This window comes from Osmerus mordax, chromosome 12 (genome assembly GCF_038355195.1).
Source record: "Osmerus mordax isolate fOsmMor3 chromosome 12, fOsmMor3.pri, whole genome shotgun sequence".
NCBI lineage: Eukaryota > Metazoa > Chordata > Actinopteri > Osmeriformes > Osmeridae > Osmerus > Osmerus mordax.
The window spans coordinates 2,296,713-2,323,490 of record NC_090061.1 but is presented as its reverse complement, the minus strand read 5'-3'; the positions used below and the strand labels follow the sequence as shown (position 1 = coordinate 2,323,490).

The 26,778-nt window shown below is 45.3% G+C and overlaps 1 protein-coding gene across 1 annotated transcript in view; it reads left to right on the top strand.

The window, feature by feature from the left end:
* The window catches only part of fstl5 (follistatin-like 5), a 90,579-nt gene that overhangs the window by 20,436 nt on the left and 43,365 nt on the right, over positions 1-26,778 (top strand). Inside the window, exons 4-5 of the mRNA XM_067247623.1 lie at positions 9,321-9,569; positions 25,769-25,965. Coding sequence (XP_067103724.1) covers positions 9,321-9,569; positions 25,769-25,965 — 446 coding nt within the window. The remainder of the gene's footprint in view (positions 1-9,320; positions 9,570-25,768; positions 25,966-26,778) is intronic.

Below are 26,778 nucleotides of genomic sequence, written 5' to 3'. Positions count from 1 at the left end.
ACTGTTTCAACACCTGGTTTTGTATTTCGTAGTAAGGCAACACTTTACGTTGAAGTAACATTAGCTACCATGTAACTATATACATAGTAACAACATTGTAGTTACGCTTTACATTAAGGTAACATTAAATAACATGTTACTATGTATTGTAGCAGTGTTGCTATGTAGTTACATGTTAGTTAATGTAATCATAAAGTGTTGCCCATAGAAACACTCATATCTTAAAGTGTTAATAATTTAGATTCATGCTAAAAAGGACACTGCAACGTTTACCTACATTTACATTACATTTACATTTAGCAGACGCTCTTATCCAGAGCGACTTACAGTAAGTACAGGGACATTCCCCCGAGGCAAGTAGGGTGAAGTGCCTTGCCCAAGGACACAACGTCAGTTGGCATGACCGGGAATCGAACTGGCAACCTTCGGATTACTAGTCCGACTCCCTCACCGCTCAGCCATCTGACTACATTACATTTACACCTACATAAAAAATACTTTAGCTGTGGTGCGTTATGGGAATTCATTTGGCTTCTTAAAAATGGCAGATGTCTGTCGTTTCCATCTGTGTTGACCCTCTCATTTCCTCCAGAAGTGTACTGACTGACAACCCAGAAGATTAGACAGCTGTGGGAATGAGTGTACCTTTGATATCCTGCAAGTCTTCCTCAGACTTAAACCACCGGCTTAAGATGCCTAAACTACATAAAGGATTACCATCACCAATAATGACAAACGTAATGAATTCTTTCCCTTGCATATCCTCTGCCCGGTAATTCTATTTTTGGTTGAGCTGTGAATCTGGTTTCTCTGGGAGGGTCAGTGAGAGTGGAAGAGAGAAGCTGTTAGGTACAGCTCCTTTACAGGGCTGTTACACACTAATACTCAGATGTAGTTTGGATATTCCCTGGACTGTAATTGTACTATTTTGCTGTAAATGGGACAAGCCATGACACTTACAAGAGGGGTGGAAATTGCCTCTCGTATATCTGTTGACGTCATCTCCCCCCCGCACGCTCCACCGGTTAAAAGCTCACAGGCAGCAACACGCCTCGACAAAATGTTGAAGTGGTCTCGCACTGTCTTACAGATGCATCTCACCCGTCACCTTTTTACCCCCCCCCCCACCACACACACACACACACACACACACACACACACACACACACACACACACACACACACACACACACACACACACACGCAGACACACTTCGCAACCCCATCTTCCCCCTACTCCAAAACAGGAGTCAATGTCAGGCAAAAGGTGACATAGCGACCAAGATGTCTGCCACTAAACGTTTGGAAGGGGCTGTAAATGTCCGTCTCTCCATTTGTCTCCACCAGGGAAGGTCAGGGCAGTAATTGTAGAGGGTGCATTATCATAAAGGGCTGGCCCTGCTGTCAGACACCATTCATTTTAATGCATTCCCTTTTAACTGCAAGCAGGAAGGCAAGATCCCACTCGGGCTAGTTTTTAAGTAAAACTCATTCTTAGGCTAGATAACAAGCCCCAAAATAGAGCCGGAGAGAGTTCATAAATAATTCACATTTTTTTGGATTGATTAAAAGATCGTTCATTGTGGGGTGGAGATGGCAGGAAGTTTACTTGTATGTACCACCGTGTTGTTGTCATGAATAATGAAGACTACTCGTGACCTGTAATTTCACTAGCAGACACGTCTAGTAAAAATTTAGTATTTTACAAGTGAGTCATTTTCAGTATGAAAGCGCCTGAATTATTTTCATTCAGCATCACAAAAGTGTAACATGTATCTTCTCCTGAAAGAGGTTTTAACACACTTTTTCTCTGAATTTTTTAGTACATTTACATTTACATTTAGTCATTTAGCAGACGCTCTTATCCAGAGCGACTTACAGTAAGTACAGGGACATTCCCCCGAGGCAAGCAGGGTGAAGTGCCTTGCCCAAGGACACAACGTCAGTTGGCATGACCGGGAATCGAACTGGCAACCTTCGGATTACTAGTCCGGCTCCCTCACCGCTCAGCCACCTGACTCCCTAACTGTCTAATGTAAGTAGTCTTACGTTAGACTGTGGTTGGGAGCCCACAAAACAATTATAGACAGATGGAATCCACTGACATACAAAACAAAACTGAAATTGGATGTCAGAAGTTAAGAGGGAAAGATGGACAGGATCTGCTTTCACCCAGAATGCCTTGTAATTGGAATCCTGAGAGCAACTATTTTCTCAACCACTCTTGCTATGCAGGTCACTCCAAAGTATATATAAGTTTTCTGTAGGTAACAAGCTATTACCGATGGTAAATAAACCCATCTTACTCATAATTTACCTTTGGGAACATCTGTACATGCTGGAAAAAATGTGTTGCCCTTTATTGCATCAGATCATGCATTGGAAGGCAGAGCAACAAGCTGAATTATATATCATGTTTATTTTCCATATCACACCAATCAAGTAACAAGTAATTTATTTTAATTGTTGTCATGTCCCAGTACCTTGTAAGCCCTCTGTTTGAAACCCCCCGAAAGAACCGACATATTTCATGACTTAGAACTAATTACAACCCTTCTACCCTATGCTGTCTTCTCTGAGATATAATAATATAATTTATTACTTTGTATGCTGCCCCCCTCCTCCCATTTTCTGGTGTGTTTGAATCATTTAAAGGTTGTAAGCATCCAGTCTTAAATTGTAGATTAATTCAAAAATTATACGCCTCCCTCCTGAGAGATTCTTCCATTTTTAATAACACTGCGCAGCAGTACCTGAGTGCAGCCTGCACGCTATTCTGCAACTCCGCATCTTCGGAGACACAATTATTGGAGGAAGACTCCCTGTTGTTTCAATCACAACTGAGTGTCCCCGAGTCTCAATACAAGGTAATTCGTAATCGCTTTTGCAAGTCCCTAATCAAGGTACCACAATTAAGATTCACAGGATGCGCCTGTCCGTAGGTCGGGCTTACGTTTTCTGGGAAGTGAGAAAAAAAAATATTGTTGAAGATGTCTCGGAAGTCTGTGTTCTCCTCCTGTGATCGCGTTAGAGGAGAAAGGTAGGAACAAGAGCCGGGAACTCTAGGAAGGAGTCGTAGAGGTAGACGATTATCACAGACGACACAAGTAGAGGTGTGGAGGAACAGAGGGAGAGGAGGTCTTGATGGGCAGACACGAGCAGGCCTGACAAGTTCAGATGGGTTACAGGCATTGGTGTTCATGGTCTTTGACCCGCAAAGCCTTCTGGGACAGGTGGGTGTGACCTAAATACAAACACGGACCGATCTCAGCCCTGCCTGGTGCACTTCAGCCAGGCGTAGCATTAAGTATGGATACCGTATGAACCTATGCAGGTGTCATGGTCTCATGGAACCTTATTTATGGTTGCTGGTATGGTTTGTCACTGTGGTTGTTTACTTTATGAATGGAATAGATTAACGTAGAATAGAATAAAACCGAACATGAAAAATTGAATAGAATTGAAAACGTTATTGTTCACAGAGGTGGTCAGCGCTTACCTATTATTTGAGCTGTGGGTGTAAACAGTATGAGGGTTGGTGAGGTATGTTCACATGCAAAAGTGGACAGGAAAAAACTCAACATTTGTATCAGCAGAATATTCATGTTCTAAGCTGTTTTTGAGGTAGTGTACCGTAAAATACGTTAATTTGTGTTATAGTGCCTCTTGAACCTCCAGGAAGTTTCATAAGATAAGAGTGCGATTGCATTGTACATGTCATGGCGTCTACATTGTCTGTAATTGGTGTTGTGACATGTCTCCTCCAGCAAACTGAACACCTCACTGCTGTCTTGTCTGAGGTGTAGTAAGGCAGTTAATAATAACGTAATGGATTCATTTCAGCAGACACCTTTTTCGTTAGCGACGTGAAATACAAGGGGGACTTGAGCTTGCGACCTCTTGTAGTGCAGTGCAAGTGCCACTGAGCTACTCCTCCCGGTACTAATGTTAATTACAAAGCAAAGCCACCAAATCAGTATTGATGCGGATGATCTACATTGAATGTCTTTCTTTTGACATCTATAACTACGGGCCAAGCTTGACTGGGATGTGTGGCATACAATGAGGTGAGGCACATCTTCTAGAGATTCATTATTTATTCTCAGTGGTCCTTAAAGACCTGTTGTACTCACAATGGGCAATGATGAACGGTTACAGATAAAGGTCTGGCTTTTTTCTCTAAGAAGGTCAACACAGTAATTGTAACAGGACCATTATCTTGAAGGACGGACCTAGCTCCCGGCCAAGAATCCCCTCAATGTTCTCTCTCGTTCAGGATTCAGGATTCAGACCTAAAAGGAGGACTTAAGTTGCTTTGCTCTGCTTTTCTGTGTTCCTTATTACAAATCCATACAAATCTGAGTTCCCTATTTCCTCTGGGGTTTATCCTAAACTTGAATATTCCTCAAGAGCTTCCATCTTTCCCAGCTCTCTGATGCATCTGAGAGCAACCATTTAAGCGAGTAAGACAACTATAATATTATTTATCTAATCCACTATTTCAGGGAGGAATTGGGAAAATCAGGAGATCTTGTGTTGTGTACTTACTGATGCCTTTAGGTCGCTTGTACTCCCGTGTTCCTAGATTATTATCCAAAGCTTCTTTTTGCGTGCGATTATTATCAGACTTCATGCTGTTCTCAAATGCGAACTCAAACTGACTGGAAGCAGAAGACACGTGTTCCAGTTGTACACCCTCAGTCCCTACAGGGGTGTCAACCATGTGCTTTCATCTCCACTCTAGTCACTCCTTGTCCCATTTTTCTGCAACACTTGAATTTTTCCCTCCAAGAAGCCCCCCTCGTCCTCTTCTTCCCCCTGTTGAGTTAAATGAAATGATTCAACCAGGGCCATACTGACAAGGCCTTGATCCATCTATTATTCTTCAGACTATAGGGGCAGTGTGAACACAGACAACCATACAAGGACACTGTTCTGAGTTACACAGGATCAAAAAAGATGAAAAATAAACAGATAAATAAAAAAAACTAGTACTTTCACGTTTATATCCCTTTAATCATCCAAAAGGAATAGTCATATCTAAGCACCAAGAACTAACCCTGCATCAAGAACAGGATTTCTGTTTCTTAATCATTTTTGTACAGGATTGTCTTGGTGGTTATATTATAACGGCTCATTCGATTTCCCTGGCACTTGATCTGCTGAGTGAAAAAGACAACCTGGAGGCCTCCAAGAGACTGTGATACAGCCTGCTCGCTTTCACTCTTTCCCATCATTTACATTTAGTCATTTTTTTTTTTTTTGCAGACGCTCTTATCCATCACTGCCGATTACTGATCTTTGTCGCTTCTCAGTGTCAATAAACCAAGTGGGGGTACAAAATTATATATATCTCTCTTACATATCTTTATACATCTGTTGATAAAACAGGATCAGGTTTAGACTTTGAACTGTAACTGTATTTTCCTTGACCGGAGAGAATTACTGGTTGAAAATTGAAAAATTACGTACTTACATCCCCCTGAGATGTCATGCATCACTGAAGGCCGACCGTGGCTCCATGCCAGCACGAGACAGCTTAATGTAACGTGAATTAGCATTGGGACTGGTGTTAGGAGTACAATTAGCAAAGCGTTGCACGCTCTGACAAATAGGCCCGTTTACGGAGATGCTATGAGGGATGCATCCTAATGGCTTCTAACTGAAAGAAAAATGCAAGGCCACAATTCAAAGTGTGGGCCCAAGAAACTAATGGAATGTAAAGTGTCATGTTGGATGTTTGGTGAAATCGCACAAACAGAAGCTAACAGAACTAGCTGTCCATTCATGCGCTCTGGTCTGGAATGAGAGACTAAGTCTGACATGGTGTTCTGGGTGATAGGCTTTTGACATCTGCCATTTTGTAGTGGATATCTGCATATTACTTCCTGTGCTTTTATTGAAGCTTTACTACGCTGTTCAATGGAGACGGTTTATCTCCCTTATGAAAGGGGGGGAGGGAGTGATTTCTGTGGAAAGGCAACATCAATGTTTTAAATGTTTGTGTGCTTTTACGCCTTAAGTAGTGTCTCGTAAAATGTTCATGAGTTGTTTATACAACTCCATCAACCCCCCCCCCCCACCAAAGCTTGTTACCATTTAGCAATTAGGCGTCAGAAAAGGCAAACAGTTTTTAAAGTACGTGTGGAACACGACACATCTGCAGCTCTGTGGGAGGTTTGCTGTATGTGTGAAGGGATTATTCAATTGTATCTTGAGAGCAAACAAGCGTTTAATTTCCAGGTGTGTCTGCAGATAGTCAATCTCACCCTCTTCCAACATTATTCATAACAACATTGATATCTCCTACTTCCGACTAAACTCGTTCTTTAAAACTGTTCTTAAATACCGTGTGGCTGCTTAAGCTACTGAAAGAACACAACCTTCAGACGTGTAATGTCAAGAACTGCCGGAGCCGTGCACAGTTGGGTCCAGGAGGTAAGCCTACATGACTGACAGCTCCTTTTTAGACTGTCAGAAGTGGAGGGCCTTCATCAAGCACTATTCATGTAAAACTCTCTCCCTCATTAAGCGTATCACAAATGATTCATTTGTGGCACTCTGGAGAGAACTAATTTGAACTCGCAATGCGAACTCACAAGATACTCCTGATGTTAACATTTTAATTTAGCCAATGCGAGAGAATGACTTACAATTGTTAGCGTATGAGAAGTAGAATTTTTAATGTCATTGGACATGCCACGACGAATATTTTAATAAATTAAACTTCTTCCATGGCAACAGGTGAGCTAAAAATACGATTTTGTGTGCTTGTTAAGATGTTCGTTCTTGTGCCACAATATGCGCAATACACCTCTCGGTTTTACCCTCTCGTTATATATTTCTCTCCTCAATTTGCTCTTGAGTTAACATGCATCTGCTGCGACTTTCAAGGAACTGAAAGGAGTGATGAGAGTGCGGTGTTGTTTACGCGACATGTAAAATTTTAGCATTGTTTACCGCCTGCTTATACCTATTTGCATCCCCTTGTTCTGTCTCGCGGGCACTCGAGGGCTTCTCAAGCTCATCGCGGTGAGAGAGCCGAGCGCTTCCTACGGCTGATCACCGCTCTCGCCTTCGTCCCCAAGGACACAGTCGCTGCTGGGGAAAACATCAGATGGGCCCAGGCTCCTATCCTGAGCTTTGTGGAGGAGAAAAACAGGAGGGGGGACAAATGGGCGGGGGTTGTAAGAAAACAGATGCACTGTCTGTATCTGAGAGAATGTGTTTTAAAAGTGTATTCTGGGCGTACTGCTGGATGTGAGTCTCGATTCAGCATGAGCTTTGTGATCATGTTGAAGGTTGCAGGTCTGCTTTGCAGAGACAGGCATTCATCACTCACAGTACGTGGAAGGTAGATGTTAATAAGTCTATACAGTTGGTACTGCAAACCTCTTGAGACAATATCTCATAACTCCCTATGACATTTTCCATGACAATGCTGACAGTAAAAACATCTTGTTTGGCCCAAATTCAACGCTGCACGTTTGTCTTTGATCACAGCAATGTCATTCGGTTCAAACCTCTTGTCGTCATTTAAGGTTTTATTGTTCAACATGATGATACAGCCCATTATAGATGCGTAAAATGGGTGATGCCCTTCAAATGAAGCTCGCCAGACTCACATATGTTTGAACCTTGAAGTTCACTACATGGTCTGAATATGATATAGCTTCTTATTTCCTCAGGAGGATTTCACCCACGTTTCTTTGGGCCTAATATGCTGTTTGCCTCCTATCATTCTTGTCTGCTTTTGTATTGCCTTCGTATCAAGGCAATTTTCCATGCTGATTCCCTGGCGAACCGAGATATTAGTCTATAAATACATCCATTGACATGGCTGTTACTCTTCGATAAAAAAATTAAATAATTGGCTCATCCATCCTTTCTGCCAAACGCAGCTTTTCCTGAATATTCTCAAATTCACACCGCTTCCATATGCCTTCGTGATTTTTCAAGTGAGAGTTTTGTCAGAAAGCACAGTGACCTCACACAGTGATCGTCCCTCCGGCCCCGGCGTTCACACCGGCCCCTCCACAACCACAATCATCAATAAACCGTTGAACAGGATTACTCATCTGTAGTTGATGTCTCTTGATCAGACTGTGACTGTGCATGCATGTCCATGTGGAATGACTGTGCCCTTCCCTGACCTGGCTGGTTGCCGGGGATGTCTACCTATGCAACAATGCCCCCCACTGAATAATCATTATGCCATCGGCACCACGAAGACATTAATAAAGCAGCCAGTTGATCGGTTTAAATCAGGGCACGGGGAACATGCTTGTATTGTTGAAATCCCCCTGATTGAGGATAACCCTTCCAGGGCAGGAATCAGGGGTGATGGTGGATCTTTCCCGACTAGTTGTTATTTCTCCATGCTGTTTCCTTGCCAACAGTAGGTCTTTGTAACCAACAGTGACATTTCGATTTTTTTTTTTATTATTATTAATCTTCCTAGGAAGTTTCATAAATATATAAAAAAATACACTTCTTTGTGTTCAAAAATCACTGAAGCATCCAACAGTCAAGGCTCATCACCTGATATTTGTCAGTTGGACAGAATTAATTAGGGAGGATGTTGGAGAGTGTGGAGGTATGCATCTACTGCACTACAGTGTGATGGGTTCTGGCCTTGACGGTTGTTCAGGTGAACATGTTCTAGGACAACTATTCACTGGCTTCGTAGTAGGGACATTGTGTTGATTGTGTGAGCGTTGTCTTGAAATTGTGTGGAAGTAGTGTACTTATTGTATAGATAGTGTATTCTGTTGCTTCATCTTGTTCCGTGTCAGATGTACAATGAGCAACCCCAGATCATTACTTGTGACGTGCTCACCCCCTGGTTCTGTGTTCACACAGCAGTTCAGCATCACACCTTCCAGGCCATCAGCACTCGGACTGGTCAGGGTCTCTACAACCTTTGTGGTCTTGTTCCTCACCCTCTTTGGAGACCTATACCAAAAAGGGCAAAGAAAACAGTCGCTGTGGGTTCCAAGAGTGAGCAACTAACGGTTAGCCGATACATTAGCCATGGTTCAGAGGTTATTGTAGTGACTGTTCACTGTCCTGTCAGCTATACTTACTGCTGAAGGAGCCTGACATGTAGACCGCTCCATTATTCAGTCCCTCTGAGAGATACGGAAGATGAAAAACGCTAACCTTTGCCTCAGGGAAAATGGAGTTGACTCTGGTGGAACCTCAGCAGGTTCAGGAGAAAAGAACAAGTTAGAAAACCTTTCAAACTGTGACTCCTGACTGCTTTTTTTTTTTTTTTACTCAGAGACGCTGATGTGAACCTTCTTACGTTTCTCTTCCAGGGTTTATGGGCCATGGCGGTGCCACCGGTCCTTGTGAGCACAAGTACTGTGGTTTGGGCCGACACTGCGAAGTCAGCCGTGAGTCTGGCGTGGGAGAGTGCCGGTGTCTGGACAGCTGCAAACCACACTACAAGCCAGTGTGTGGGTCGGACGGCAAGCTGTACCAGAACCACTGTGAGCTCCACAAGGCCTCCTGTGTCGGGGGACAGAGGATAACCATCATGCACAGCGAGGAGTGCTTCTACAAAGGTACGGCCGCCTCACACACCCTTCCTCCGTGCAACTTCACAGGCTTTATTTACGTTTGGCAGATGCTTTTATCCAAAGCTACGTAGGAGTCTTAAGCGCCGCAGAAGATCAAGGGTCAGAAGTGAGTAGTTCTAGCAGTATTTTCATTGGTCAGAGTAAAGCAAAGGTCTGTATTTACATTACGTCATTTAGCAGACGCTTTTATCCAGAGCGACTTACAGTAAGTACAGGGACATTCCCCATGAGGCAAGTAGGGTGAAGTGCCTTGCCCAAGGACACAGTCATTTGGCACCGCTGGGAATCGAACCCCCAACTTCTGATTAATAGCCCGATTCCATAACCGCTCAGCCATCTGACCGTCATTTGCTTTAGTAACCACGTTTCTGTTCGACCTGAACGTGCTTGGATACTGAAATCAGGTTTGAAATGAAGGCACTTGGGCAGTGTTGCTAGAAATGATATAACAAGGCGGGAAAACTGACTCATGTCATTCATGCAATATTGAGTTTAATTGAGAACTGAACAGTATTTCGTTTTCTGTAACTACTGTTTCTCAAAACACAAGACATGCTACTTTTTCTACTTTCAAATATATTTGATATATACTGTATATATATTTAAAAAAAAATACGATCTCTCACCTTCTCTTACATGAAAGAATTTCAACAACATAAATGACGTACTATATTGGTGTCTTGCGTCTATTTGTTTCTCGGTTAATGTTTGTAACCCAGCAGGATATGTCGCTACCTCACTCCTGCAACACTCCCTGACATATAGACAACACTGCACAGGGGTGAACCAACAAACCCACACTTTCTCCGGAGAATGTAGGATGGTCTGAACCACTGATAAGGGTTGTTCTCTTAAACAGTAGACACAGCTGCAAGTTTGTGTGGATACGCAGCCAGCTGGGGCTCTCTCCTAACACACGTCAACCAGAACGCTCCACGCCGGGGGGGGGGGAGACACGGGGAGAGAGAGAGAGAGAGAGAGAGAGAGAGAGAGAGGGGGAGGGGGAGGGGGAGAGGGAGAGATGGAGTAGGGGTGGAGGAGAGGGGGGGTGGGGAGGATAGGGGGAGAGCCAGAGAGACGGAGCGAGAGAAAGTCAGAGAGAGGGGGGGAAAGAAAGACAGAGAGAGGGGAAGAGAGACAGAGAGAGGGGAGAGAGACAGAGAGAGCGGAAGAGAGACAGAGACAGAGAGACGGAGCGAGAGAAAGTCAGAGAGAGAGGGGGGAAAGAAAGACAGAGAGAGGGGGAGAGAGACAGAGACAGAGAGAGGGGGAGAGAGGGGGAGACAGAGAGAGGGGAGAGAGACAGAGACAGAGAGAGACACAGAGACAGAGAGACAGAGAGATGGAGATAGAGACAGAGACAGAGAGAGGGGGAGAGAGACAGAGACAGAGAGAGGGGGAGAGAGACAGACAGAGAGAGGGGGAGAGAGAGGGGGAGAGAGACAGAGACAGAGAGAGGGGATAGAGAGAGAGAGAGGGGGAGAGAGACAGAGACAGAGGAGAGAGAGAGATGCAGCCAGCTGGGGCTCTCTCCTAACACACCTCCAGGGAAGCCAGGGTTTGCTGAAGCACATTGTCTGTCAAATTAATCTGAATCTGATCGTTGAATTTACAGGGTTTCGCGCTCATTTGCAAGGGAAATTCATCTGAAATGAACGGATGAGATACTGAGAAACCTAAATATATTTTCGGCTCGCGTTGTGCAAGTTCAAGCCTGTGAAACTTGTTCCTTTGTGTGAGCATGCATGAGACGGGGGGGGTCTAACAATCACACCGCCTGTTTCATCCAAATCAGACTAAAAGACATTTTGATCTATGGTTTGCTTTCTTCAGTCAAAGGCACTAATCAGTGTCTGTCCCCTGTCCTGTCTGGTCTGTCTCCCCCACACCATCTGCAAATCACGGTCCCAATCAATGTCTTTCCACAAGTGGGAGTGTGATATTTGACCAGCGTCGGGGAATCAATAGGAGATCAACAAACCACAGAGGAGGATAAAAAGTCTCCAGCTTCCTGCTTCTTTGTTCTTCTTATCATGTCCCCCCCTCACCCTTGTTTGGCAGTTTTCTACACAGTGATTGATTTGTAATCAATTTCTCTATTGGATGTGAGAAGGTCTCAGAAGCCTGTTGGTCCAATTAGATCCTACGTATTATTAAAATATTCATGATGGCCGAGAGCTCTTATTGTCTCGGAGACAGAGCATCAGTATTCACTGGCTCTCGCCGGGCCAACTGTTGGCTTGTTTCTTCCTGCCTGATAAGGTAAAACTAATGTTTACAAAATCTCTCTTTTGTCGACATTTGCTGCAGTCGTCTTTCCCTGCAGAGGATTTGCCCAGTTCATTGAACCCAAAAGGCACAGTGTAAATTAAGGGAAACATAATTGAGCTCACAGCTAAATCCATCCATAATGACCACATTGTTTTACTGGGTGAGTAGTGTTATTGGTGGAGAAAGAGAATGTTCCAAAACGTCACATACAAATGTGCCAGTCAACTAGCTGCAATGTATGTTAGGATCCGTTTGACACATGGTCTTGTGTCCTTTATCACGATTGTCATTTACGTCACGAAACCTTTTTAGTTTTCAGCGTCGAGATTTCCTGAAATGTCTCTTCTATTTTTACCCCCGAACCAAATGAGTTGACTGTTGTATTGGAGATGAAGTCAACCATCCTCGCCCCTGTCTTCTTTCCCTTGATTAACCCCCAGGGTGGCCTATGACATCCAGGGTAAGATGGGGCTTTTAAACAAAGTTCATCTGTAGCTGACAGGAAATTCTCCAGACACAATAGATTTGACCTACTCGAATGCCATGTGGACGTTTGCTGAAGAACAAAAAAAATAAAACAGCAGCCTCCTCAAAAACTACTTTTGCAAAGTTACAAATGCCAGATTAGTTTGACAGACAGACAATTAGTCCATGCAGTGTACGGCTTAGTTAGCACGGTTACCAATGATTGTTTGGAAATGACAGGCATTACAGAAGCTGATTAACAAGTTCATTTGAGAATGTCCAGTCTCTATTGGCTCCCTCTTTCACTCTTATCGTGGTAAAAAAAAAAAAAAAAAAGATGAAAAATGACAGCCTTGCATTGACTGAAGGTTCTCATTAGATCCGGATAACGCATGACCCCTGCCTATCCTCACCCCCGCCCTTTCTACACGGCAACAGACTCGGGATTGGATCTGATTGAAAATTAAGTGGTGCACAAAAGCTTGTCCAATCAGAAATGGCTGTGGCCTGTATGGAAACAGGCAATCTCTGCAGCAGACAACTGACACGACAGCAGACAATTAACAGCAAGACCACTGCATACCAATTGGTTTTTTTTGTGCGTCTGACACATCCATTTATCAATGAGACGATGTTTCGCTTTAACGTACGGAGACGAGTGGTTTTGCAGCCCACAGCTAGCATTCAATCATAGATTTGATTTTTATTGCCAGACCATTATCGTTTGCGGGTGTTTGAAATTGAATAGAATTGAGTTTGTGTTGAGATATGTTCCAGGTTTCCATCAGTACGAATAGACTATGTTATGAATATACTCATACCAGTATGGTATTCTAGTGTACAGTGTGGGACTCGAAGACATGGCAAGCCTGTTTGCATTAACAACCAAAATCATCCAGAAAGTCGACAGTACAGTACATATTCTTCCAAATATACACAGACCAGATACATTGATTTTGTTTAGCAAGTCTTACAAAAGCAGTTAATGTTTGCTGCAGTGTTATTGACTAGTTTCTTTTATATAATTGACTGTGCAGTATATCCACAAGGGACATTGTTAGTTTAGTGTAGTGTTTACTCCTTGGGATGTTTGCATCTCACACAGTGTCTGGTTTTATATCTACAGTAGGAGAAGCAAGTACTGCATGATTATAGTACCAGAGTAAAAATGTCTAAATGTTTATTTTTTGAGACAGATGCCCAATGGCAATCCCAGTGGAAGGATATGGATCAAAAGCAATGGACTGAAATCAGTGATCTGTGGATAAAAGTTGCATTTTGCTTTTACATCCCAACTGAAGTTTTTGTATAAAGAAAGAATCTCCAGCCACCCACCTTCATCTTCAGTATTGCTGCTTTCTCTTCACACAGTATTTTGATGTACTTCCTGGTGGATGCATTTGTCTGGTAAACCTGGAGCTATTATTCCTACTATCAGTTTAATAATGAGGCTTCTGCTGGTGGTAAATGTCAGCTCCACCTCTCGTATGAAGCCTCACCTCAAGTCTTGAAGTGAGTTAACAGCCCTACAGGTGGTATTGTGGAAACAATTTTGTTTCGTACAGCGCATTAACTCTCTTGACACATTTTTCATCCTATAAAACTCACATTTGTTTACACATCAATGACAAGGTCAAAGAGACACCGTCACCACCAGAACTGGCATGGATCACATCCTTCCTTGTTGACCTCAACCCCCAGAATCCCCACGCCCAGAACTCTATACTTGGTTCCCCTGGTGTTCCCTGGAAAGATAAACATGTTCATGATGTCATGATGACTGTTCTCCCTCAGGGGCCCTGTACCTTAATGAGGTCTCAGAGCTTCCTGGTCCCGCTGAGACGACACAGTGTGTCGCGGCTGTGTTCTGCGAGGTCCACAGCTTCTGTGCATTCTGGCTTCTAATGACTCGATGGCACCAAAACAGCGTGAGCCTTCCTGGGAGACATGAGGTGCCTTCTCCTGCATCGTCACTGGCAACCGCCACCAAAGAGACGCTCCTCATTAAATCTGGGCTTGTGGATCATTAAACTTTCAAGGGCATGTGGCTAGCGTTGTCCCCTGGGTCCCTCTGCATGTCGGCTTTGGTACCGTTTCGTGTGTTGCGGTCAACATCCCCAAATATGTAGGCTGCTGCACTTTAATACTTAAAAGTGCGAAACGAGTGAATGCCCAACTGCTCTGACACTGTGTGAAAGCCAGATTAGATTTTCTGTCTCAATCCAGTCAGATTACGATCTGATCTGATGTTGACGAAGAGCTGATCGGGGTGAGTTTGGTGTGTCTGTGACTAAGAGCTGTGCATGGACATGTCCGAAAGGATACACAGACACAGCAACACCACTCACTTAATAAACCACGCCGTCAAAGCTTCTCAAATACAGACCACTGGTGTGTATTTGCCATCGTGTCCTAACTGTGTCACATCCTAGCCTTGGGGTTGAGGTAAAAACCATTCGTATCAAACATAAACAACGTCGTTTTGGGGTTCGGATGACCTGAAAGTCCAGAAATGGTGACAATTGATGGGTTGGTGACAGTGTTAAATGCTGTGTTTAAGGATTTGCTCTCCTTCTCTGAGAAGCCAGGGCTCACAGGAGATCGAAGTGAGTAATCACAGAGCAACATGACTCGAATGAAGGGAGGGATAATAGCTTGATATGACTCATGAGCAAACATGGAACAAGTCTCAACTACAAAACAGACGACATTAAAATCAATAAATGGTGACTTTTTCCCCAGAAATTAAATAAGCCGTTGGCATTTTGAGACCAAATGTATGATCTATGATATTTTGTGAATGAAGGCGATATGTGAGTCAGACCTGTCACGAGAACCCAGACTGACACTGAGAACAAAAGACTAGATCTAGACCGGTGATTTGGACGTTTTTTTTTTTAGCTTTGAAACTGGAGGCAAAAGTGCGACGTGAACTCAGAGGGTAAGACAGGATCGCTTCAGAATCAAAGTGATATAATCTCGCTGCTGCATTGAAAATGCGGTTGGATTCAGTTTGAACTTTGCCGGAACAGGATCCCTTTTGAAAAGAAGGCTCAATATGTTGTGATGAAGCAATTTAGAGCAGAATAGACATGCTCGCTGATATTGATTGTTGCAGCCTATTCTGAACCTCCAGCAGCTCATCATCACAGGACTGTCACAGATATCCCACAGTCTTCTTTTCCCTTTATTAAAGCAGAATGAAGATGGATTCTTTATTTCTGAACATCTTTAGATATGAAATTGCTTTAAACTAAAGTGAAGGGACCTTTTGTGGACAAATTCTACTGCACCAGGAAGAGATCTTAGTGAGGTTTCCATTTGTCTTTGTGTCTAGTGTTCTGTGTCTTCACGGTTGTATACTGTAACCAGTCCTATCATGCCTTCACTCGTAGAGCTTGAATTTCATCATAATAAGTTAAAGCTAGATGTTCAAACAGCTTCCTGATACAATTGAAGGTAGTCTTCAAGGATGGTTGAAAATAGACGAATAGCACAATTTTCTGTTTGTGTTTTATCTCTGGGTGCTCGTTTGTTTGACAGCTCACACCTATTATTCACACGACCCTCCAGGGGCTCCGCGTGTCATTTCCACCCTTCCCACCATGCACTTGTTGCTTGTTTTCAGGCAGCAGTAGCTGACAGAAAGCAGAACCTAAACTTCTTAAAACACCTTTTTTCCAGGTAGAAATAACCTAATCTTAGAACTAGAGCTAGTAGGTACCCCACCGTATCCTGAAAGGACAGGAAACACCTTAAGGCGGGAGCGTCTCCCTAAACATTCTGGAGACTTCCAGAAAGATGCATACGGTCTCCTCTCTGTCCTCCACGTCTTCTCACGTTACAAGGCGTTGTCAAAAAGCAAGCTTGGGAACCTCTCGAAGGTTCGTTACGAGAGCGGGAGAGACGTGAAGTAGCATACGAGCCGTGGTGATTTGCTTCAAAACACAAAGCTACTCAGTGAGCCTTTGCTGCATGAGTTGACTTCAAACCTCCTAAACCACAGGGCAATCAAGCTGTCACAGCTGCATTGCCATTTTACCCAAATTGCTTTGAGGCTTGTTGGATTGTGGTGCTAAAGAAACAAAATATCGTAACCGTTCCTTTTTTTTTGTGTGTATATTCTGATATTCACATAAATAATGCATTATGCATTTGACTATAAAATCCGTATTTTAAGTCGCATCGTAAACTTACCTCACAATTTACACAGTCCATCACGAGCCTTCAGGGTAAACCACCGATAGATCAGTCCCAACAGAGACTACTGGAAAGAGCAAGTCTTCCTCCTGCTCTACTAACTACCAGCCTCTGATGTGGTCTCTCACGTTAGGTAAATACCTCACAGGAGCACTGCACATCCCTTTGAAACCTGCACCAAAAAGGTGGATGGACTCCCCTTGCATGTCAATGCAGCTTATTGTATCAGCTAAGTAGCCATGACTGAGCCCCCTGCTGGTTAGCCTGTCTAAGATAAACATCCACCATCTTTGATTGACGTCTGTGTTTATAGCAGAGCTCAGCTTCAAATACGGCCTTATTCATTTCTTGTTCATTACGGACCCTAAAATGACAAATTATTTCATCAATCGTGCACGTTGAAGGCTGGATGGTAGACACAAAACAATAATATGATAAATTAGCCAATTAAAGTTGTTTTGATGTAAAGACCCCCTGGAGAGCACAGTAATGTGTTGACACAGTGAACGACGCCATCACAAGTGTGTTGAAACGACTGCTGAAATGAGTGATTCAAACATGAATCATCAACGGTTGCTACCCTTGTAAGATCATACTTTTGTTTAATATTACTTTGGACTGTTTCATTTGGGATGCGTGTCGAATATTGAATAGACAGTTTTTCTCTCAGAAGGGATTTAGTCTGCGTCCACTCTACTGGACTGAGAGTGAAGCAGGATGTTTCTGCTACGTTGAATGTAGAAGTGTATCCATAATATAGGATTCTATAATATTCATGTTTGTGATATACAAGTCCCATAGTATTCAGATAACACTCTTTCCATCCCTTTCTCTCTTTCTTTCTCTCTTCCCCTTTCTCTCTCTCCTTGCCTCCCACCTGCACCTGCCTCCAACTCTCTGTTCTCGATTTCATCTTCTCTGAACAATTTGGAGAAATGAAACCAAACAATTGCTGCCAAGATTGCTTGAAGCTGCGTGTTAGTGAGTCAGCGTGAGAGTAGGGGATTGGGGTAGTGTGTGAGGGAGGGTGAAGGTGCACTACACATCAAACACACCACTATCCACTCACCACCCTCACACACCACACACAACGTACACACCCTACACTGCACACATCCCTCACACAACACACACTTCACACACCCCTCACACCACACACTACACAACACACCCCACACCACAACACACCCCACACCACACACACAACTCTCCACACAACACTCCACACACACCACTCTCCTAATGTGAAGGCATGAGCCTGTCCCTGAATAGTGATGACACAGACAAATGCACTGAATCTGTCGATGCTGGAGACTACCTGGAGTTCACCTGAGATCGCTCCGTGCCGCAGGTGAGGCCATGAAGAAGAAATCCTGATCAATATCTCAGAGTGTAACACAGGACTGTGAATCAAGTCTTTTGGGCTTCTTGGAAAAAATAAAATAAAACTTTTACTTGTAGGAAAACAAGAAGTTGAAGGTCACTTTTACCGTTGGTTTATAAGAGAGAGGGATCGTGTCTGTGTGAGAGGGTACCCTTGGGAGCTAGTGAAGACCTCTCCCTGATGTCTCCTTCAGGATGAACGAGAGGCTGCCAAGTGTGTCTGACAGGAACCAGGAACAGACTGCCAGCACAGCAGATGACATCATATATCAGAAACCGGTCCGTTTTCAGACCGTCAGAAAGAGAAATGCTCCCATTGGATCCAGAATAAATATTGGGTGACCCACCAGACTCAGCCTCATTCGTTTGGTGAAATGACTCTTAAAGCTTGTGTTGGGTGGAGTCATGTCCGAGGTAAAAGTGGATTACTTCAGCTAACAACATGCTGGATTCAGAAGGGACACCTTCCACACTATTCAGTTGCGGGCTTGGATTGTACAGTGAATATATTTGGATTAGACACATGCCTTGTAGACTGTTACAAGGCATGTGTCTAATCTTCGTCCCAGGCATAACGATTCAGTCAGGTCGGTTGGTGCTTCTGTTGTTTGATTGTGGACATCAATAAACAGACACTACTCCTCAGGTGCTGACTGTATAGTCTGGGGTGTTTACAGGGTACATTTTAGATCAATAGAAACATAATAATCCTTTTTAGGAACCATCCATTTGTTCTCGCATGGTGAGAGTCAGGGGGTCAGATGTGTGCGACGTCGCCGTGGCGACGGGTGGGCGAGTCAGCGAGAGAGCTCCGTCTCGAAGAAAATGAACAGTCCGTAACCGCGAGGGGCGGGGCAGCCTCACACCGCGCTGACCTGTGGTAATGCGTGCTAGCGCATCTTTAAACAGTGAGCTTGTCTGCGAAAGGAGCTGGTGTTCTCCCGTCAGCATGGTGTCTGTGGGACACGTTTCTCCTCCTCCTCCGCCTCGCTGCATCTCAGAGCCGCCCTGTTCCCCGGCCCTTCCACTAGGCCAGATATAGATCTGGATGTGTGCGCTGATTTGATCTGTGGCTGGGCTGTGTTCTTCCTGAGCCCTGGGGTCGCCAATCCTCCATCATGTCAACAAGCCTCGCCACCAAAGCAGTCTGCAGCACCTAATGAACACCAGGGGGATCCGCCTGTACGGGAAAGCAGGGGAGCACACAGCCACACACATGTATACACACAACCACACATATATACAACCACACACACATGTATACGCACACACACAACCACACACATACACACACAGCTGCACACATACAATCATACAGACTTGCACGCACGTGCATTCACACACACTCAAACATAGTCACGCACACACATGCGTGCACGCACACACACACACGCTAGCACACATCCGTGCATACACACACACACACAAATACTGCCAAGACAGGCGACGCCAGGGGCAGCGATGTTTCTGAACCAGCTAAACCTGTCAACTGTACAGACCTCCACCATCTTCACTGGGTCTGGAGAATGTGTGTGTTAATTAGGACTCTCCACAAACACTGTCTGTTATACACACTGTGGAGGCAACAAGAGATGTGACTGTTTCCTTCATCACCAGGAAGGCAGGAAATTGACAGAAATAATCTCGAGGCGTCTTGTCACATTAGAAGGCCTGCATGGAGAGCACATCTGTTTCCACTTCAGTGTTCTCCTATAGCTCACAGAGTGTTGAACAGTTCTAATAAAAGACTCAGTCCTGAAATTCAGAGATGTTCTCCCCCTCAAAGCCTCGTTTACGATGGGCTGCTGGTCTTGTAGCTGATAATGATCCCTTCAAACGTGAGGGAGTGGTAGAAGAAAGGGAAGTGATGGCTTGAAGGTAGAAGGATGGGGAAAGGAACTGAGGACCAGGTAGCGAAGTGAAGAAAACCAAATTAAAGGTGAGAGCGGGAGTGTCGGGCCACCCGGGGAGACTGTGGCGAGGCGGGAAGGAGACAGAGACAGAATGAAAAGAGGAAATCCTCACGGGAGGAGATTACTCTTCTGGAACGGAGGAAGATATCCATCACAAGCTGTGAGGATCGGACCAGAGTTTTGTTGTTTGTGACTTAATAAGAGAGAGACAATGAGAGACAGAGACACAGAGCAAACAGAGACAGAATGATGGAGAAAGAGAGATGGAAAGACTGAGAGACAGAAGGAGAGAGAGACAGATGGAGAGAGACAGATGGAGACAAAGACAAGAGTGAAAGAGTGAGAGACAGAAGGAGATAGAGACAGATGGAGAGAGAGACAGATGGAGAGAGACAGAAAGACAGAGTGAAAGAGAGGCAGAGAAATGAGTCAGAATATGTCTGTGAAGTTGATCTTATGAATTCTGTTGGTGTTTGTCAAACAAGTTTGGGCCTGAAAGAAGGGGAATAACAGTTTTCTGGTAGAAGTTTGAAAAAGAATAACCTCATGGTTATTTTATTCTCAAAGTCCTCTCTGTGTTAAACATGCTGACCAGCCGTGCCGATTAGATTTCTGGTAGACGAGTAGAGGCCGAAAGCCAACGGCCAGCTGGGATTGGTGGCCACTGCTTCAGTTTTTCACACCAAAGATATGAATTCAGGATATGTACATACATTCTGATGTGGGACTGGGGAGAGATACTGGGGAGAGATTCTGGATGCTGGGGAGAGATGCTGGATGCTGGGGAGAGGGATGCTGGAGGGAAAGATGCTGGATGCTGGGGAGAGGGATGTTGGAGGGAAAGATGCTGGATGCTGGGGAGAGGGATGTTGGAGGGAGAGATGCTGGATGCTGGGGAGAGGGATGTTGGAGGGAGAGATGCTGGATGCTGGGGAGAGGGATGTTGGAGGGAGAGATGCTGGATGCTGGGGAGAGGGATGTTGGAGGGAGAGATGCTGGATGCTGGGGAGAGGGATGTTGGAGGGAGAGATGCTGGATGCTGGGGAGAGGGATGTTGGAGGGAGAGATGCTGGATGCTGGGGAGAGGGATGTTGGAGGGAGAGATGCTGGATGCTGGAGAGGGATGTTGGAGGGAAAGATGCTGGATGCTGGGGAGAGGGATGTTGGAGGGAGATATGCTGGATGCTGGGGAGAGGGATGTTGGAGGGAGAGATGCTGGATGCTGGAGAGGGATGTTGGAGGGAGAGATGCTGGATGCTGGGGAGAGGGATGTTGGAGGGAGATATGCTGGATGCTGGGGAGAGGGATGTTGGAGGGAGAGATGCTGGATGCTGGAGAGGGATGTTGGAGGGAGAGATGCTGGATGCTGGGGAGAGGGATGCTGGGGTGGCTTCGTGGCCCACTGCCCAGATATCCATTCCAGATCCAGTCAGGTGTTGCGGCAATGACACCTCTAGTTGGTCTTTAAGATTGCAATCAGTGACCTCTGGTTTGGGTAGCTGAGTTGTCACGCTGCAGCAGTTTGATCCATGGCAGGAGGCAGCAGTACCTGTGGAGGGAGGGAGGGGAGGTGGGGGTGGCAGGGTAGGGAAGGGAGCCTGCGGTAACAGAGATGGAGGGAGGGGGAGAAGGGGAGGGAGGCTTTCTTGACTGAAGCGCCAGAGGGGAGTGGAGAAGAGGGGAGGGGAGAGGAGATGAGAGGAGATGAGAGGTGACGAGAGGTAGATGGTGGAAGCTTAGTGTTGCAGCTCACGAGAGGCGGCTACTATAAAGTGGGAATGACAGGTAGAGAGTATCATGTATGCAGCATTTGACTGGCTGGTCCCAGCTGCAGACGACTCCGGGGCTGCAGTCCCTGGTGGGCCTGTCTGCACCAGCTTCACCTCTGTGAGCATCTGCTCCACCTGGCTGTGGCTCGCCCAATCAGCCAATCAGCACCTGGAGAGGAACAGCAGCTCAACAACAAGGTGCCATTAGGGAAGTTAGACTGAGGGGGGAGGAGGGAGAGGGGGAGGGAGGGAGAGGGGGAGGGAGGGAGAGAGTGAAATGGAAGAGGGGAGGGAGGGAGGGGGAAGAGGGGAGGGGCACTGGTACCTGTCGAACCCTGAAGGAGGCAGGGAGGGAGTGAGGTAGGGAGTGAGGGAGAGAGAGAGAGAGAGAGAGAGAGAGAGGGAGGGGGAGGGGGAGAGGGAGGGGGAGGGGGAGAGGGGTGTTGGTGGACACAGGTTATTCAGCTGAATGGTCTTTCTTTACGTATAAAACTTACAAATAAAACAGCAGTGCTGCTGAAAGCAGCGGGCCTGGAGGACAGGCAGCTGTGAGGAGAGGAGGCTGTTTACCGCTGCTGTGGCTTATCCCTGGTCACAAAGTCCTGATAACAAAGTAGACTGTAAACACATGCATTAGGGTCAATCATTATTATTGTCATCATTAATAATAGTTCAATTACGCATCATGGGTAAACAGCGGTCTGGTATAGTCAGATGATAGTGGCGCTGGGAAATTATTGATTTAATAACAGTTCTCTGTGGAGGGAGTTATTGTGTTTGTTTCACAGATTAATTTATTATCGTCAAATAAGACTCTGTCCGTTTTATCTATGCGTTGATTGATAAATGAGGAAACAAGCCCTGATTGGTCTCTGCTTTCATCCTGAGTCCCGACTCCATAGCTCAGATTGAAGACAGACTACTGAGGATTTAATTACAACAAAGTGATCTTAACAGCGTATTGACGGGCCACGTGCCGTCTCCCCCCCCCCCCCCCGTTTCTCATCTTGACGCAGACCTTCTCATCTGTTATTGACGATGAAAACAAAGATGACTCTGCAGAAAAAGAGAGTGTTCCTCCTCAGCCTTCCCACCCCGCAGCCATGGAAACGGGCGTGATGCACTGCCACGCCGCCGGACCCTACGAGCGGCCTATCCCTCTCGTTGATCGCCCCGGTCCCATCTCGCTTTCTCGACAGCTTCTCCTCAGTGGTGTGTCGGCCTCCCTCAATAGATGAGTCCCAGCGTTTTCGTCAGTCAGGCCCGCAATCAATACACACTGCATACGGGCACCCGGTGCCTCCATATATCTTCCTCCCTGGAAGGGGACTTGACCTGCAAATTATTTCAGCAGACCATTACAATTAATAACACGCAACGGGGCTGTGGCGACTGAGCTTAGCGAGCCACTTTGCGTCGCGCCCGCCCGCCGTGACCAGGATCATTTGTCAAAAACAAAGTTGGCGAGCTGCGAAACCGGACGGTACTATAGGCTACGGGACGATGAGTGATATTAAAAAACGAATTAACAAATGCTTTACACTGTCTTCCCCTCATCACGAGGACCAGTCAGACGTGACCGTGGCTCTCTGTAGCCTATCTCTGTCTCTCTCTGTCTCTCTCTCTTTGTCTCTCTATGTCTCTTTATGTCTCTCTCTGTCTCTCTTTGTCTGTCTCTCTCTGTCTCTCGATCTCGCTGTCTTTATCTCTCTGTCTCTCGATCTCGGTGTCTTTCTCTCGATTTCTCTGTCTCTCTCGATCTCTCTCTCTCTCTGTCTCTCGATCTCTCTGTCTCTCTCGATCTCTCTCTATTTCTCTCAAGCTCTCTGTCTCTCTTGATCTTTCTCTCTCGATCTCTCTCTCTGTCTCTGTCTTTCTCTCTCTCGGTCTCTCTCGATCTTTCTTTCTCTCTCTCAATCTCTCTCTGTCTTTCTCTCTCTTGGTCTCTCTCTCTCTCGTTCGGGAGCAGCCGCTCATTTCCCAACATGAGCGATGTTGAGAAAAGCCGTTGGTGGCCTATGTTGACGGTCTATCTATTACTGTGTGAGTACGTCTCCCCAGAGAGCAGCTCTCCCCTGCCCGAGGTCGTTGTGCAGTGTAAAATAAACGTTCTCCGAGGGTCAGTTACCCCAGCGTTTGACTTTGAGGAGCGAGTTCATTAAAGGACAACGCTTGTCTTCGACGGTTGTAAACGACCCTTTCCCTTAGTGACGCTGAGTTTGGTACTTTGCGCGCACTTTGTTCAGGCACTCGAGGGAAATAATCTTCACAATCCTTAAAGAGACAAGCCTCCACCCGCAGTTTTGCCCCGCAAAAATCTCACCAGAACGACTTTCTTTGACAACACCAAGTGCAATTACAGTTAATCTGCTGTTGATTTCTGAAGTAGGCCTAGCAAAAAGTCGCCAGATTTTTCACTAGTCGCAAAATGAGATTTTTTGTTGCTAGGGAAGTTGAAAAGTCGCTAATTCTACCGACAATTCGTTAGATTGGCAACACTGTTCACACATGTCCCTCAAGCTGTACATGCATGCTCGGCGGAATACCAGATGTAGGGCCTAGACTATTCATCAAGCAGATTTGAACATCTTCGGCTACGGTTGGCAGGGGGAAAGTCAGAGACTCGCTGACACAAACTGTCATCGATTTAGAAAGCGCTACAAAGAAGCCTCATCAGTCATCAGAACAGCCGAGTGTTTAACTAAGACCTTAAGTGGGAGGAAACGGAAGCCAGACACCCGGCGTCTTTCACAGCTTGGGCACCAGTGTTTGGCTCCTTCACGTTGGCATTCATTCAAAAGACCCCCACTTGACAGCTTAACATCCACCCAGGGTGTATGAAAAGAAAGGTTATTTGCTCAAGTAAGTTAAGTCAAATGTACTTAATGAATAGTGCTGGCGTTCATGTGTGCAGATTGCAGGAGTGTTCTGTGTTTGTGTGTGTGTGTATGTATGTGTGTAGACTAGGAGTGTACAGAGTGTGTGTGTGTGTCGTCCTGTATGTGCACCTGCTTGCGACTACACTGACCTTCATATCCCCAGGGCTAGGCTAGCAGCCATTTATCTTTTATTCATTCAGCCATTTCTTAGGAAGGCAGCTTTTCTGTCACCCAGGGTTGTCAAAACAGAGGCCATTTTATGATGTTATGCACACCACAACCAGTGGCACTGAGAAACCAGAGAAGCTGGTCTGGAGAACCCGGCACTGTATCTTGCTAACGTTGTTAGCACCAGATTACACTAGAAAAGGGTGTTTGTCGATGCCGTAACGACACTTCACTGGGTTTGAGAGTTAAAAAGTAGAGCAGCGGAAGGTGTTGACGAGAGGTTCGTCATTAGGCGATTTCTCCTTGTTCTCTGCACAGACAAGCAACCTTTCATCTGTTTGCCGTGCTTGATGTTTCTTCATCGATGGAGGGTCACAAATAAAAATAAAAAGCGTTTTCTTTTCTTTCGCTGTCGGTTGCAATGTTTGACATTGACGCTGTGAGTCTGCTCGTCAGACGGTTCGCGCCGACTGTGGGTTTCTTCACTTGGATTGAAGTCGAGGAGTATTGAAGTCGCTGTTTGTGGCATCGAAATCCAGTGGAAGCTCTCAGACAGAATGGTATTTGGTTCAGTTACAATCACGCCGCATGCACCCACATACTGTGCAATACTTAAAATCATGTTCTCCAGCTAAATCTAAATGTTCCTGACATCTCTGTGGACTGGGTTGATTGGCTGGTCTCTCAGAGCTGTCGAGTGCTACACGGTTTCTCTCATTTGTGTGATGTTCTCGACAAATGTGATCCCAGATGACTGATATGTCATTTTGGATGCATGGGGGTTGACACTGTTATTCCATTGGCAGCAAGTATTAACATTATTAGCTTGTGTCTTGTCTCATTAAGAGTCATTAAACTCTAGTCTGACGTATTATTTCTCAGTGAATAAACTAAGTGAAAGGTACAAGGCCTCGCAGCCAATTACTACAGCATACAACTACAATGTGGAAACAGATTTAGTGTGTTGCCATTGTGACACTGACAGAGTAAATTACATGTTTTAAAAGGTTTTCTATGTTACAACCGACTTTAGAGTTCTAGCTGTGTCAGGGACATGGATTTGAATCTGCTTTCCCAACAGCAGCTCTTACTAGGTTTTGGTTACTAGGTAACATTTCATCTTTCTGTTTCTGCAGATGATAACTGCAGATTGAGTGACTACCGTGGACTGAAGAACAAGATTCTGGACCTGTATGACCAGAGGTACATGGGGTCCGGCAACAATGGAGGTCATAAAGACAACATGGCCGCCAGGAAGCAGCTGGTGGACGTCATCTTCAAACGCTTTGATGCCGACAGTAGCGGGAGAGTTGACAGCAGCGAGCTCTCCCAGGTGAGCTCCAGAGAAACCACCTTGTACAGCACCATACAGCACCATACAGCACCATACAGTACCATACAGCACCATACAGCACCATACAGTACCATACAGTACCATACAGCACCATACAGCACCATACAGCACCATACAGTACCATACAGCACCATACAGTACCATACAACACCATACAGCACCATACAGTACCATACAGTACCCTACAGCACCATACAGCACCATACAGCACCATACAGCACCATACAGTACCATACAGCACCATACAGCACCCTACAGCACCATACAGTACCATACAGTACCATACAGCACCATACAGTACCATACAGTACCACACAGCACATAACCGCACAGCACATCACCACACAGTACCGCACAGCACAGCACCATAGAGTACCACAGTACCATAAACTCAGACCTTTCCTTTGAAGAGTCAGAGGAATTGCTCAGTCTGTTTCCGCTTTCCTCATAAGAAAAGAGGAAAGCCCCCAAATCATATCTACAGTATTTTATTCTAGTCAACATGAAGTACATGGAGCCATCTTGATAACCTACAGCACTGCTCCATTATGCTGGCCTTCAGGTTTCTCTGGGTTTGGAAAGAGAGGAGCGTGAACTGTTGTTATACTGTATCTTCTCAAATGTAATCCAGGTCAAACGAAACTCCTGTTAGGGGAAGATTGTGAGCCTCGACTGTTTCTGCCCAAAAAAATGGCTGAAGGAGAGGTTTTTTTGGCTTGCATGAGAATAGAGACATTTGCGCACACAGTGAAAAGTCTCACAGTACCTGAGGTCTGGCTTTAAATGGCATGC